The sequence below is a fragment of the Vanessa cardui genome, chromosome 1 (assembly GCF_905220365.1).
Source record: "Vanessa cardui chromosome 1, ilVanCard2.1, whole genome shotgun sequence".
In the NCBI taxonomy this organism is placed as follows: Eukaryota; Metazoa; Arthropoda; class Insecta; order Lepidoptera; family Nymphalidae; genus Vanessa; species Vanessa cardui.
The window spans coordinates 9,230,413-9,246,779 of NC_061123.1; the positions used below are offsets into that span (position 1 = coordinate 9,230,413).

Below are 16,367 nucleotides of genomic sequence, written 5' to 3' on the forward strand. Positions count from 1 at the left end.
TCCCTGCACCGTGGTTGACGGAAGATCTAAAGAAGCTCATTGAAAAGAAAAATCGAGCTAAACTGAAATATAAAATTAATAATTCTGACCTCAATCGCGATAAATACAAGAAGGCACGAAATCACTGTAATACATCATGTAGAGATGCTCAACGACGCTATACTCACAGATCTGTCGAAAACGGCGACACCGCAAAAACTTGGAAATTTCTTGAAAAACTTGGAGTTGGTAAATCTCGTAATACCCCGATAAATATAGATACCGAACTCTTGATTAAACATTTCTCCTCCTCTTCTACAACAGCAAATTTTGATAAAGATTCTACGCTGAATTTTCTTTCATCATTACCAACTTCTAACTTCCCTCCGTTTACCTTCTCCTCTTTCACTGAATGTGATGTTAAAAGGAACATACTGTCTGTGTCCTCGAATGCCGTTGGTACTGACTGCATAAGCCGTAACATGATCATACCCATCCTAGATATTATTATCCATATCTTAGTCCATATTCTTAATTACTCCATCACCTGTAATAAATTCCCGGACACATGGAAAAATGCCCTTATTATCCCAATCCCGAAAAAGTCGAATACAACCAACTATTGTGATTTCCGACCGATTTCCATCCTACCATTCCTATCTAAAGTCCTTGAAAAGCTAGTATTCCACCAATTAAACCTCTTCCTTAATCAACACTCACTTCTTAATCCTTTACAATCCGGCTTCCGTGCAGGTCATAGTACGGTCTCTGCTCTCATTAAAGTTACTGACGATATTCGGTTAGCCATGGACAACAAACAACTCACTATTTTAACACTTTTAGATTTTAGCAACGCATTCAACTGCGTTGATCACGATGTTTTACTGAGTTTGTTAAGCTCCTTTAACATATCTCCATCAGTGATTGAGTGGTTTCTGAGTTACCTCAAAGGCCGTCGACAACGTATACGCCTTAATGAGACGTTTTCTTCATGGTGTAATGTCCAGGCAGGGGTACCTCAAGGTGGCGTCTTATCTCCCTTGCTCTTTGCTATTTTCATTAATTCCATTTCCCAATATATTTCTTCCTCCTACCATATGTATGCAGATGATATTCAAATTTATCGCCACACTACGCTTGAAAATCTTCACATTGCGATTGAGGGCATGAATTACGACTTACAGAAAATTCACCAATGGAGTAAACTGTACGGACTTGCTATAAACCCCGGGAAATCACATGTCATCATTATTGGTAGTCCGGGCATGGTCTCTAAGGTTAATTACGCTGATATACCGTCTGTTGAGTACAATGGTACCTCTTTACCTTACTGTTCCGTTGTGAAAAATCTAGGGGTGTATTTAGATCAAACATTATCTTGGTCAGATCACTTAAAAGAACTGAGCAGAAGAACCTACGCTTCACTGAACTCGCTACGACGGCTTCGATCCCTTCTACCAATTCCTACCAAAATTATGTTAGCAAATTCTCTCCTTTTACCTATTCTTGATTATGCCGATGCAAGCTATACTAATCTGACCGAGGACCAACTCAATAAGCTTGAGCGACTTCAAAATCTCGCCATCCGGTTCATATTCTGCCTTCGCAAATATGACCACATTTCTGTATTTCGTTCGAAGCTCAAGTGGCTCCCTATTCGCTTTCGCCGGAACTTGCATATTTTGTCTTTTCTGTACTGTGGGTTATTTAATTTAAGGGCTCCTTCTTATTTAAAGGAGAAGTCTCAATTTCAAGGCGATCCTTCTCTTTTGAGATCTTCCCGGAGTCTTACACTCAAAATACCGGTACATAAAACAAAATTCTACAGTGACTCTTTTACCGTTCAGGCAATTAAGTTGTGGAATAATTTACCATTAAATATAAAAAAATCCAAAACACTATTAATTTTCAAAAATTCCCTAAAGAAGTTTTATCTTGAATCTGCATAGAGACGATTTATATTAGTGCTTATTTATTAGTTTAGTTATAATTATTTATTAGTCTATAATATTGATATGTATATGTTTACATATGTATATGTGTGTGTGTATGTGTATGTATGTGTATGTATGTGTATGTATATATATGTATGTATGTGTATGTACATATATGAATGTATGGGTATATGTATGTATATATATATTATATGTACATTGTATGAGTATTTACATGTAGATATTTGTATGCAATATATGTATATTACCGACTTAGCACCACCTACCCAACTTTCATACAACCTCTCTCCTTATTGGGTTGTCTGGAAGAAATGGCTACTTAGCCATAAGACCGCCCGTTGTACTCTACAATATTATATATAATATTGTAACATATTATAATGTGTAACATGTGGTGTACAATGAAGTATAAATAAATAAATAAACATATATGTATATATGTATGTAGAACATTCCTTCGCAATAGTTGTCTGAATTATTAACAGACCTGAGGGACATTTTAGTTAGAGACGTGATTTGAATACTGATTTCTAAACTTTGAACTATCAGTACCGTGATTGAATTTCCAATCACAGGTAAGCAAAGACATTTTAACATAAACAAGGTTTTCCTTTCAGAATTACAAATGTTATAAGGAAATACAGACTTTGATGTCAGATAAGGTCCATGGAAGAAGAATCGTAGATTAATGAGACACGGGGTGTGACTAAATTGCGACATATATAAGGAAAGTTATGTACATTTTTAATGTACCTATAGGGTTACATTATTTTAAGTATTTTGTTATAATGTTGTTATACTTATAGAAGTAAAATAAACAAAATGTTTCTAATACTACAACTACTCTTATTATACTAAATACGTACATTATTCAGGATCTTATAGGCACTTTCGAATAGTCATCAAGAGTCAGACACGTTTTTTATAAGTGATGCTATTTTACCCACCTGTGATAGAGCTTATGAAGATCTTCAAACCGTAAGAAGGGTTTTGCATAGAGTCTCCTGAGTGAGATATACCCACTTATCAGTTTTTATATCCCCCAATAGTACTATATATTGCTGTATTCCGGTTTGAACTCTGAATGAGTAAGATTAATGCTCAAAGTACTTAATCATAGTAGCCATGGCTAGGCTAGTGTATTGTTCATGGAATTTTTATTTTGTATTCTTTGCCTGTGCCATTATCTATGGGCGAAAAACTATTTAGGTAGGTTCCTATATATATATAAGAAAAGGCAGAACTCTTATTAAACAACTTATACTGTTAATGAACGTATAAGTTACTTACTAATATGTTTATGGTTAAAACTTTATAGCAGTTGCTATTTAATCTATAACTAAACTATATATTATGTACGTTATAAAACCTCAATGAAATAAACATAATATTATTCCAAACAGGATGAATAATATAAAACTAATTAAAATACAGATAATTTTATGACATGATGATATAAAACATGCAAAATTTACAACGCAATTATGAAGTTACTTAATATGTACATTAACTTTCGACTTCAGAATACATAATAAAGTGAATTAGACACGAGTTCGTAGACCTGGGATATCATATATGTACATAGGTAATCAATTACGAGTAATTATATGATCATTCAAAATTACTTTCACTTTATAGGTACGATCAATGTCTTCGAAAAATTTTCGTTGTATTTTGAAATAGAAGCAAAGAAATTATTCCGTTATGGGTTTTATTCAGCAACTATTTGATTCTATCCATAACATTATTGGAACAAATCATTTGACCGGAGTAGGCGTAATATATTAAGTTGAAAAACATTTACGCTTCTAATTTTGATACTGCCTGCAACCTACCAAAAATTATTAAGAAGTAGACTGAGTATACATTGAGTAACTCACGCACACATGCGCCTGATACAAGTGCACATACACTCACATAAACTCGTTTATGGGTCATTTGAGTTGATATCAAAATTTGTGTATGATTTGTTGAAAAATTTGACCCAAAATGTATCTAATACTTTTTAGACATTTTTTATGTGACAAATAAAGTAATTAAATTCTTAGTCGGTTAGCTTTATATCTTGGACATTTTTTTAATCAGGTATAAACTTACTTATGAGTAGCGACACGTATCATAAGTTATGTCTTATAAACAATTAGATACGTGACAAGAGAATGAAGTAAATATATTTTAAATATTGTAAGCGCAATATATGTATACCGATCTAATTTACCTAATAGTAGAACATTTGTTTGCAAGCTAATTTTTTGTTTTAAGTAAGAATTATCTATAGAATTAGTAATCCAGTTTCTGTAATTAATAAGTTTTAAAAAAAAGACGTACAAGGACAAGGTCATAACGATTCGTCATCGTCAACTGGGTCGACATGTCATATACTCCATGACAATAGAATTCGTTTTTCGAAGTTTACGAGTTTTTCAAAATATTAAGTAGGTATGTTGTGAACACTTACGATAAATTCAACATTAAATGACCCCAAAATAATTTGCAAATTTCAATAATTTAATGCCTCGCCACCATATGGCGTGTACTTTAGTATAAAGGGTCTATCGGTGTTAGCGTGGTGTTGATTCGGTTTACTCGAATACCGAAATCAAATCTGTTCGGTTGCTGCAAGTCGCGTAGCGTGAGCGGTAAATTCCTAGCCACGTTGCTCGGACGTTCCTGCCGGGACGCAATAGCCAAGAGATCCCACCGTACTTCGACGCATAATACACCAATCAGAAATCGCACATTAAAGAACACAAATGCTCAGTCAGCTTTCGGTCCCGTGTTAGAAAATTTACGGTATATCGCGTAGTATTCTTGCTTTGCTTAAAGATTAAAAAGAAATCCAATATTAAAAAAAGCCCAAAACGAATTTAAAGGAATTTTTATATGATGTTTGAAACTTTGCGTTTAAGTTATATGTATAGATTAAGGCAATGTACTATAATTATAACTCAAATATACTAAGCGAGTTAGTCATTTGTCAGTTAGTTGTCTAACTTTTCTAGCCGCGTATGCTTCGGAGTTGAGTCTGTTAAGAAATGACAAATGATTTCACATAACTTTGAACCAAAGGAATTCTTAAAAGTATCATGGTATGAGAAACTCCTAAAAATATTGTTATTCGTCAAATATTGGGTTAATATTTTACATAGGCCGAATTATTTCGGCTCGAATAATATAGTTACTCGTAATACTAATAATATAGAGTCATATTGTATTTTGTCAGAATTATTTGTATAAGTAAAATAGAATTCTGTACAGCTATAATGTAGTAGGTAGAGATAGCTGACTACTTACCATCAAGTAGCCCAATTTGTCAATGTGTCGAACAGTGTTGCTAAGTATTGTTTTTAGTGCATAACATAACAAAGCTATAAACAAATAGCATAGCATAACAAAACAAAGGTCTGTTTATATTTACCCCTACTATTGGGATAGGCTATTGATAATTTATATATTTCAATGGAACAACGCGTAAATATAGTGAAATTTAGAGATTATCGTAGTTAGCCACAGTGCCCTGAGTTGAGTATTAACAATAAATATCAGAGAATTATTATTTATTTCTTATCCATCATCACGTGTGTGAAAGTGCGTGCAGCACATAGCCTATAAGCAGCGCATGATACTCTTCTTTAGATCTAAGGTATCGGTACGTCAAATTTTGTTTCTAGTTTAGAAGAAATGAACATAAATATACTTATAGCTGAAATCCTTTTGGCATCGCCGTAGTCAGGCAAAAATAATATTAATCTTGAAGCGGACGAGAAATTAATTAACTGAAATTAACTTTAGCTGAAAATGAAGGCTATGTACGGTGTAATATATATTTGTATATAATATATCGTATACGGTGTTTGAATACAGCTTAATCAGTTCTTAAAATATTGTGAAATGATATTTTTAAGAAAAAAAATTTGATTGTAGTTGTAAGAATTTTATACTTAAATAACGAATAACAAATTTTACAAAACAAAATCAATACTCATTACCTACACGTAGAAATCTTGTTACTGGGATCGCAATATTTATGTATTAAATTGAATAATTAAAGAAAAATTATCAACCTAAATTTTTTTTTTAAAGATCGGTTCAATTGTTATCTTAAACAAGCTTGTCTCTTAAGAGTGATTTAAAATTAATGACATTATACAGCTATTATTTAAAGTGGAATATATTGTTGAAATTTCATAAAGAGTAGTTCAGATATACGCCTAATAATATGAGATTATAAGTATGTTTTACAATTAATACACAAACAATAATTTGCCTACTTAAAACTTTTTAAATTAGATATTATATATTTTGAATGTTCTGAAATATTGTTAGTTATTATTTCCATAAAACATTATTAATTGAATGGTTATCATTATATTAAAATTGGTACTGATAATAAGTACTAACATATAAAAAGAAAAAGTATGCTACTATGTAAATGATTGCTAAAAAATTTCACTTTAGTTGTAAGGAAATCATAAAGGTATTTAATATTAATGTTCACGAGTGACAATTTATTCTGATCAATACGAATACATCTTACATACAATAGATGTATTTAAATATTAATGAATAGTTACATCATGCAGCCTTGAAAACACGGAGCAAACTTTACGGTAATTACCTATGCATTTACAATATACGTATACAAAGTTAGACCAGCATTTGCCAAGTGTGGGTTATCTCATAAGTATTGATTAAGGCCAACTAATATCGCTACAACTTCTGAATTTAATCAAATAATGATATATTCAATAGAAACTTAAAACCTAGAAGATAACATGCTGCACTCAATCATTTAAAAGAAGGTGACATATAATCCTCGAGATCTAGAGGTTACGTTTGTATTACTCAATATTTGCTTGTTATCTAGTGTACACTATGTTAGAGATAAAGTTCGAAGTGTATGCAGAGTTAGCACTACTCAGACTGACTCTTTAGTAAAGTCAACTCAGCCAAACTAAGCGCTAATTAAGGAGTGTTGAGAGTTGACTTTGTTGTTTTTCGAAATCAGATCATTTTTGTGTTTAATACAATCTTATAAAAACTCAGTGCCGATGTCACGTGGCAAATATTGGATTCAAATCCAACGCACGTTACGAAAATCAAGAAAAATTATATTTAAGGCTTATTGTTTATAGTACATATTATATGTTTTTTATTTATATTTTGGACAAATTCTTGAAATTTAAATGTATAGTAAGCACAGCTTTCTAAACAAATATTTTCACAAATGGTAAACGCAAGGTCGATTTCGACGGGAATTGTGCATACTTATTTTCAATTGACAACCTAAGAAAAAAATTATAGGGCTTTTAAAATAATCAATAAGAGTAAACTGGAAATAGCGTTTTCAATCAAACATTCAGAGCTAACTTACCATTTATGTTAATAAATTTAGCTAGTTTGTCGCACACCTCGCATTAAATTATATAAAAAAAATCAGCCATTTATCTCAATGTTCCATAAAAATCTTTGTTAGACTGGACTATATGATAAAATCGGACATGTTTTTATTACGTTGCATTGTTAAAATCTCAGCATTCATCACATAGAAACCGTCGGCATAATGTGCTTTATATACTGTTTATTATATGATTAGAATAATTTGAAACTGTTTGCCATGTTTGCGCAATCGTATGCATAATTAATACCCATATATTGTATTTAATGTATACATTAGATGTGAAGTAAAATAACATAACCTAAACGTTCCACTGCTAGACTAAAGTCTCCTCTCCTCTTAAGGAAATAATGCTTAAAACTTATACATAGCAGCAAAATTTTTGTTGCTGGATAGATGTAGGAGAAATTTAGGCTTTAAATTTTTTTCCATAAATTTACCAATGCACTCGACCTATTAAATTATAAGCAAAGTACATGACAATTTAGTAGTACTATCCGGGGCTGGAATTCACGACCTTTAGTTAAAATTGACGTGTTCTATCAATGGGGCCATCTTTGCTATTGTGGATATGAGTTGTAGGTATGTAATTACGTCTGATTAAAGCAACGTGAGCGACTACTAAATTCATCCGAATGGAGATCTGTTCAGAAGAGATTTTTATTGCCCATACATACATCATTTGAATTTCATATATATGTATAATATGTGTGTGTGTTTTGATCTGCGGGGGTTCAACTTCAAAGTCTAATGTACCACTGTTTCTAAACACGCAGATCAGATATTAATAGGTTATTGTTAAATGATACTCATTAGCGTTGATGGTTGATGGGACCCCATCGGTATTGGATTCCGAGATCCGTTTTTAAGAGTGAAAATTATAAAGTGAAACAAATTCCAAAAAAATTCATATATTGTGTAGAATTTTTCACATTAACTTTTCCTCACTTTAATAGAATGGGTACGCCAAAGATCATTAGGTTACACCATTGTATTGCCCTCGATATATACAGCTCCTGTTAGTAGGATATCCGATATTCGTGACAGCAATTTTTGGGGACGCCTAACTAATAAAGCTGACCTATGAGACCAATATTATCGAATAATGGATATAATTTGTTATTTATTATAAATATGAATGAATTTCATAATAAATATATCTATTTACTTAACAATGGCGCGTTAATATGTCTAAGAATAATTTAGATTACACAGTAATTCCCCCAATGTGATGCATATTAATCTTCTAATTATATCAGAGACGTTTAAGTTTAGACACCAAGTCTGCCAGTGACATTTCATAAAACGAAATAATCTCAGCAATATAGAAATTCAAGAACGTCGACATGGATATGGTTAACATACAATATAATTCTCGTATTTTACAAACATTCACAATTTCAGCTGCACGACGTACTGACGTTAACGCGACGTAAAGTAGTAAGAATTCCAGTATTCGGAAACCACAACGACAGGTATAAAATACTTAAAATAAATTTTGGACTCGATGTCTTTTATCTGTCAGTTTTGCGAATTATCTGGTAGGTATAATTTAGACAATGCTCATGCTATTGATGATTATACACATTGGTTACTATTGAAGTGAAAAAGATTTATTTTGGATATTTTAAAAATGCATTCCCTGAGTTCGAGTTATTTTTTAATTGCTAATATATTCATGGATAATTTTATTCAGTATTCACGTTACCTCCAGTTCAACAATTCATAAAAGATTGACTATAAAATTAACTTTGATTGGCTATTAGCTTATTTTTATCAGAGTAACAAGATTATTACCAAATAAATTAAAGTTTGCTACTAAAATAGTTGTCACTAAATATAGAATGTTGACCTATACGAACTATAGAGGCACGATGCACGAGCACAAGATGTCAGCGGAGACGTGCCTGGAGATGGCGTTCAAAATAGAATTAAGTTTTGTTTGAGTTACAAACTTACGAATAGAACGCACGGCTAAGAAACTCCGCTGCATTCGATCCTTTCGAATAAAACAGTTCTTAGAAAAAAGGATTTATTTTATTTCTACGTTTTGCAACGCAATTGAATTTACTTTTTATTTTCATAATTGAATTTGATGTTAAACATACCACCTGAAACTTTTTCGTAACATTGATTTACGGATCGGTTTTATAGGTGCTAGAAAAAAAACTGAAAATATTTCATGCAGTAGAGCTGTTCGAATTTATATTCACCCTGTATTTTATATGGTACCCAAATCCTATTTTGTTTTAAATTTCACAATGTGCCAAGGAAAGTTTAAGAATACAAGTTTTAATTCAATTTGTCTACATCTTGCAATTCCCGTAAGCGACGGAGTGTTTAATAAAATCTCGCGTTGAAACAATTTACGAGTTCAATTACACATCTTAGGTCCAATTACACTGAAATCAAGAAGTCCTTGTAAATAAAACGCTCATTCTACCGAGAAGACGGATGCGTCTAGTTAAGCGTTATAGAACTGACGCAGAGAACAACTTTGGAATCCTGTGTCCATTGGGCATTGACGATTTGTCACATAAAATTGAATAAGGTATACATAAGGTAATTACATATAAGTCGAAACTGTGTATTTTAATTTTTCTTTATCACTTCATTTTATAATTATTGTGACTACTAAGTGGATTGATCGCTGACCTATTTTAATTATTCTTTCTTTCCAATAGAGGGCATAATTATTTTTCATAAACATTATTAAAAACTTTTGTACCGTTGCACGTTAATGAATAAATTTAATATAATATATATTTGAGAATATGTAAAATAAAAAAAAAATGTGGTTTAAACGAACCATTTAAAAATTCACGCTAAATGATTTATTGCGTCAAAACTAACGGATCATATAATGGGCATAATCACTAAATGGATTGAAGCAATTTGCATCGACACAACAAATTGGACCAGTGTACCGCGTAGACATGTCAACTGTTCCGTGATCCACATTCTCCATATACGGTCAATTTAGTCAAATACGAGATATACTTAACCACTTAGAAAATACTATTTGAAATAATTATGATTATCGATTTGTGGCACTTAAAATTTATATTTAATTATAAATTTAAAGTCCAAAGTCCATCATAAATAATATCAATTATTTGAACCGTGTAGTGAGTCTCATATAAATAGCTTGATTCTTAATTGTCAAAACGGTATAATTTAAATACAAAGTAGGTAAACTTATGAACATTGGTCGAGAAATACGTCATTTGATGAATCATTCGGTGCATAGGATGCCTCAGCAAGCTATGATCATAAATCAAGTATGAGCGAAATTCTACCGAGTGAAGATTGTCTTGTATTGGGTAGGTGGTTTATTTAAGAATTGCGAGTGTTTGTGGGATGTATAAGGGATGGAACTGATTGATAATGTATGGGAGATGAGATACTAATCTTTTAAATACCACATTATTTATCAATCAAAAATTAATGTCGCTGAACATGTAGAAATTTTCAGGTAGATTTTTTGAAACAAACAACAAAGAACAGAACAAATGTAATCAATGAATATTGTACTTTGTAAACAATTTTGTTGACAAATGGCTATAAGAAGTAAAATCCTTTAGTTGCGTACTTACAGCTGGTGACCAGATGTCATACAACCCAAGTTATTGTTATGATTTATTGTTAAGCGATCCTCGTTTACTTGTTATATTAGAAATGGCCTTTGTAGAACATATGTAAAAGTAAATTTTAAACCTTTCTTCTGTTGCTATTTCACTATTTTAGCATTACATGCATATACATTGTACACACATACAATTATACTAAAACAAAATTATAACGTACAGTTACCATAACAAATAAAACCAGATATTTCCTCAGTTTTTACTTTACGACTAAATATATTGTAATTGTACAAATAGGAAAAACATCGCTCAAAAACCTATTTTCGTTATTGTACATACAGTTTACATATTTATAAATATGTTTCCATATTCATTTTATTTTCAAAGTAAGTAAATAAGATTAAATTGAAAGCATCTAGTCGGTCAGTATTCTCAAAATGCACAATTGTGAGACTAGATCATATATTTACATTCCGTTCACTACACTCTTACATGGCTAAAACCTTTACAAAGCTCGCGGACTCCGTTCCCGGGACGTCCTTGAGAATTTGAAACTCAAAGAAACGTTTCAAGCTTCAAAGGCAAACATTTGGATTGTCCTACAAACGGGTATCTCTTAGATATAATAATGTCATAAATTAAAGATTTAAATAATATAAAGTACAATAGACTTTAAAGATTTACAATTCAAAAAAAACAATTACGAATTTTCCACCGTGTGCTAATTAATATATAAAGCAATGAGACCTTTTGTTACAGGGTACTGATTTTAAAAATAAGGTTCATTGTTTTAAGCTTTGTGGAAATTAATTATAGCAAGAACTAGACATTTGAAATTTAATTCCCTGAAAAACTTTCAATTTGTTTCATTAATTACTACTAGAGAGGAGAGATTACTTTGAAATAGAACCGAAATTTTCTGTTTGAATAAGATATTTTTTACAAAAACTTTCAATCTCAGCAAAGATTTTGAGAAATATATTTATTTTCCATCAGCGCGTACAAATATTTGAGATAGTTCTGTTTTGTGTTGTTTTCAACTCCGTCCAATTAGCACTTGGGATGTAGTTAACTAGTTTAATTAGTTCATAAACTTGCTTCGGTCAGTGCAATGATTTTGTTCTCAATGTAAATTGATATACAATTACTTCTTGTGCTTGCGTAAAAGCAATTACTCTTGGCTCCGATATCATTCAATTTTAATATGTATATAACTAATATTCAAAGTGTGAAAGTAAGTTGGTTTCTACGTTTTCTTGTTACACCTTTTCGTCTACACGTTGTCACGTTAAGATAATTACACCTGTAAATTGAAAAACAACTATTTTTTGGACTGGAGTTTACTCTGGAATTCTAACTCAAGATAATTTTTACACAGACTGTTTAATTTAAATAGACACTACTTTGTAGTTGTTTACACATTATCAAATTTCAATGATATTTTTTAATACAATTCAATTAAAACAATATACTAAAACAACTAGACGGAATGGATTGATTAGCAATCACAATAATCTTAAACAACAATACAATTCAATTAACATTCAAGACCTATCTAAATAGGTAACGAGTTAAACTTATGTAGAATTAGTACGCTACTGTATCAACACATAGTCTTGATGTTAGGAATTTCGTTATTCATCGTCACCAACAACGTCAAGGGTAAAGAAGTTTGTTTATGAAGTGTAAAGGAACCAGGGCAGATTACATTACGGTTTGTGTAAGAGATAAGCAATCAAACATATTTCCCAGATTACGACTATATTCTGATACGATAAGAACGCAAAAATATTATTATAATGCTTATGGGAATGACATCTGGATAATCTGTGGAGACAGTGTAATTCAATTCCAATAATAATAAGAGTTAATATATTAATGTATGTGTACAGATACTACATACAGATAATTCTAGTTAAAAGCGTAAACTAAAACTCCATTTAGAATAGATTGGATCGGTCGGCCTATTTCACACGGCGTCCCTCAGGCCAAAGAAGCCCGGGGATAGGTAGGAAGTTGACAACTGAGAACAAATTTCTTTCACAAAAACAAGGCAAAGGGCTAATGCAAAAGTTGCAATGTCCAAGTTTTATTGATGAAAAGTTATCCCTGCCTGAAAAAGCCATACATTTAATTACACAGGTATCGTTAATTTCATTATGTAAACATATTTCGACTATTATTTATAGATTAACATTGTTTTGTTATTTTTGTATAAGCCGATTGTGGCATTATTTTAATTAATATTACTAACTTATGTCAAAATAATTTATGATTCACTATCTGAAACTGAATAATATTTAATTAACACTTGATAATGACAATATGAAATACCATTTCACAAATAGCTAAATTTATGTATAGATTGATTATATTTAGTTCAATTAAATTGCTTATTTAACCTAATTGATTGACTTGACATTGTTTTTTATCTGCAACTGAGAGCTGGTAGTCACGAAGTCCGGAACCGCGTTGTGAGCCACTGCATACTTTTATTTTCAATGAATTTTCATTCCTTTTGTCTTATGTTCGTTTCGACAAATTGCAATATTGCCTTAGAACTTTGTTCATTGAAAATTACCTTCTCAGATAATTAGTTCTATGCCATATGATTTTTGTCTATCTTGTAGTAGTTTTGTCAATTCTGTTACAAAGGCAAATTAGCCTTTTTAATTAAAACTGAAAACAGTGTTTAATCCATTCTGTTTAAATATGTTATAGGTTATCTTGTGCTATGCTTTATATGTAGACTGATGGATACATAAAATCGAGGTCTATTGTATTGATGCTTGTCAGCACTCACCAGACAAAGTTGCGTTAAAACCCATCCAGATGTTTTAATATCGAAGACAATACCTATTTGTTTTATTCGTTTTCATTTATTATTCTTTACTTGCTTTTGTTATTTTTGTCTGATAGTTATATTCATCCGAATTACAGAGATCTATGACAATGAAATGAAGTGTTCGAGGGGGGCACTTGAATAAAAAAGTTTCCTTACAAAAAAATATGTTGCAATATTAAGACGTATATGTCATAGGCATATTTGTCACAAGCAACTGACTTAATTAGGCATTAAATTAACAGCCTAGCCTTTTTAATAAGTGGCGCCGTTCATCGTTCTGAATGACAAACAGTCAATACATCTTCAGGTTATAGGACAGGGTAATTTATTTTAGACTTACCTAACCCATGTACATACTAAAAATGTTGTGTATATTTAATTTATAACAACAAATTTGAATAGTTTTATTACAAGAGAGCCTACAGCAAGTTAGTTCTTGCTGATATATGGCTAAAAGTAATTTGAGCCAGATGTTTAGTACAATGGCTAGGCTGTTGATTAAAAGGCTAATTAAACTAGTTGGCTGCGACATACCCCTACTATAATAAATGTGAAACTCTATCTCTCACCTCTTAAACCGTAAATAAAATTTAGAATGTTGATAGTTTGAGTTCCGGGGAGGACATAGGATATTTTTTTTAATTCACCCCTCGGTAAAACTAGGTAAAACGGAGATGAAGTTTTATGAATTTTGCACGAATAAACGAGCTTAGCTAGTTGGTAGATTTATTATAGGACTAGTCGTCCACGGCTTCACTTTTCTGTCATTGTTCGTCAGATTTAAGGAACAAAACCTATGCCTTGGAGTTCAAGTTTTCTTTATGCCAAAGAAAAAAAAATTAAAAACATTTGTCAAATTTGACAAAATTTAGTCACTAGTTTGGCCGTGAAAGCGTAACAGACATACAAGCAGACAAAGTTACTTTTGTATATACAAAATTAGTATAGACTTTTGGGAAGTGGGTGGACTCTAATCAGACACATGGCCCAACATGTTACAACATTCAATCCTGCAAATCAGATGAATAGATATTATGATAACATTTACATTCTATGTGAATGAATTGAATGTCCAATAATATTGTAATCATATTTTCGCTGTGATTATCAATATTATTTGTATCTCTTAATGTTGGACTATCTCGGATTTGTTTTATGAGATGTGAAGCAAAAAGTATCTGAGCCATACATAATTAGCCATTCGATTTTTTTATACGAACACATTGTAGGTATTTTTTTATTAATTATTGAAGGTACTTGTTAATATGTGGTAGATAGAATACTCTATTTTACTTTTATATTTATGAAACAAAATAATACCTTTCAGTTTTTAGCTGAAATGACTCAGCATACTAATATTTTTCCACGTTAAAATTAACGCTTGTTCAAATTTATTACATACACGAAAACGTTATACAATATTCATAGATCTCCAAAATGCCTTTACAAACGTCAGTAACATATATATTTTACATTTTAAAAATTACCTAAGTAGAAGAAAAATATCACGCAGTCCGTGATTTCTGTTAATGCAATTTACTATTTTTACTTTTGTAATAAGATCGGACCAGTTTATGTGATTTAAAAATTGTAATAATACTATAGCAACTTGAAAATAAGGAGTGAGGGTGAAAGCTAGGGTTTATTGATATGATCAAGAAATACACTGTTAATTGACAATCACTGTATTAATATATTGGTTTCAAATTTAAACAATATAATTACTATACAAAATTTAAAAAAATGTTGCGATGGTTAGTTACTAAAGTAATAAAGTAGTCGGCTACGTTCACGCGCCCTTAAACTAAACAAAAATAGAAGGAGATGGAACATCGCAGCATGGTCGTATACACAGCTGCGTTTCTTGACTGACGGGTATCTATTACTCACACGCTTTCACCCCAACGTGGGCGATCTGGTCGGCACGACTACGCCATGGTCATTCTCATTCATGATACAAGCAAACCTGTTTACTCACGCCAACATTACAAACATCGTAACGCCTTAAAAATAAACACGAATCGATGGTAAGGGGCCCTGATAACGATTGTTTACCTGACGATTACTGCTCGTTCAAGGTAACGATAAAATAATGGACGCACCGCTCCGATGCGCCCAAGTGCAGGTAACTATAGTCGCTACCATCACAGTCATACAGAAGAATTTAGATTGATGAACCGAAAGAAATTACACTCGTAAAATTGTGTTGACATTGAAAGTTACGCAAGAACTCACATGAGTTCTGTACTTTCGGAACTAGACACCGATGACAATACCGGTCTGTCCCGTCTACTGTCTAACAAAAAGCCGGAATGCCGCGCTTAAAGAGGGTCCCCCTTACCTCTGTCGCTCGAACATATCCTGCGAGGGCTACACAAGACAGCCATAGGAATATGCTCAACTGCATCACAATAACTTTGAAAAGCCCGGTTTTATGAACAGGGTTACACCACACAAATTATCACAGCACAAAACAATTTGCTGTTATGTTATTACACTAGCACCATACACACGGTCACAACAACGAGAGAAGCGACATGCGTCGTCGATTTGAGTTTGTAGTAAACTGAGTGGCGCTTGGCGCTCGCTTCACTACGTCGTCG

At 32.0% G+C, this 16,367-nt stretch overlaps 1 protein-coding gene across 2 annotated transcripts in view; it reads right to left on the reverse strand.

Annotated features, from left to right (window-relative positions):
* The window catches only part of LOC124531320 (syndecan), a 247,781-nt gene extending 231,414 nt beyond the window's left edge, over positions 1 to 16,367 (reverse strand). The window contains exon 1 of one of the 2 annotated variants that reach the window (XM_047105848.1): positions 16,106 to 16,367. In XM_047105848.1, coding sequence (XP_046961804.1) covers positions 16,106 to 16,171 — 66 coding nt within the window. In that variant the 5' untranslated portion in view covers positions 16,172 to 16,367. The remainder of the gene's footprint in view (positions 1 to 16,105) is intronic. The other variant, XM_047105840.1, reaches the window with a different exon arrangement.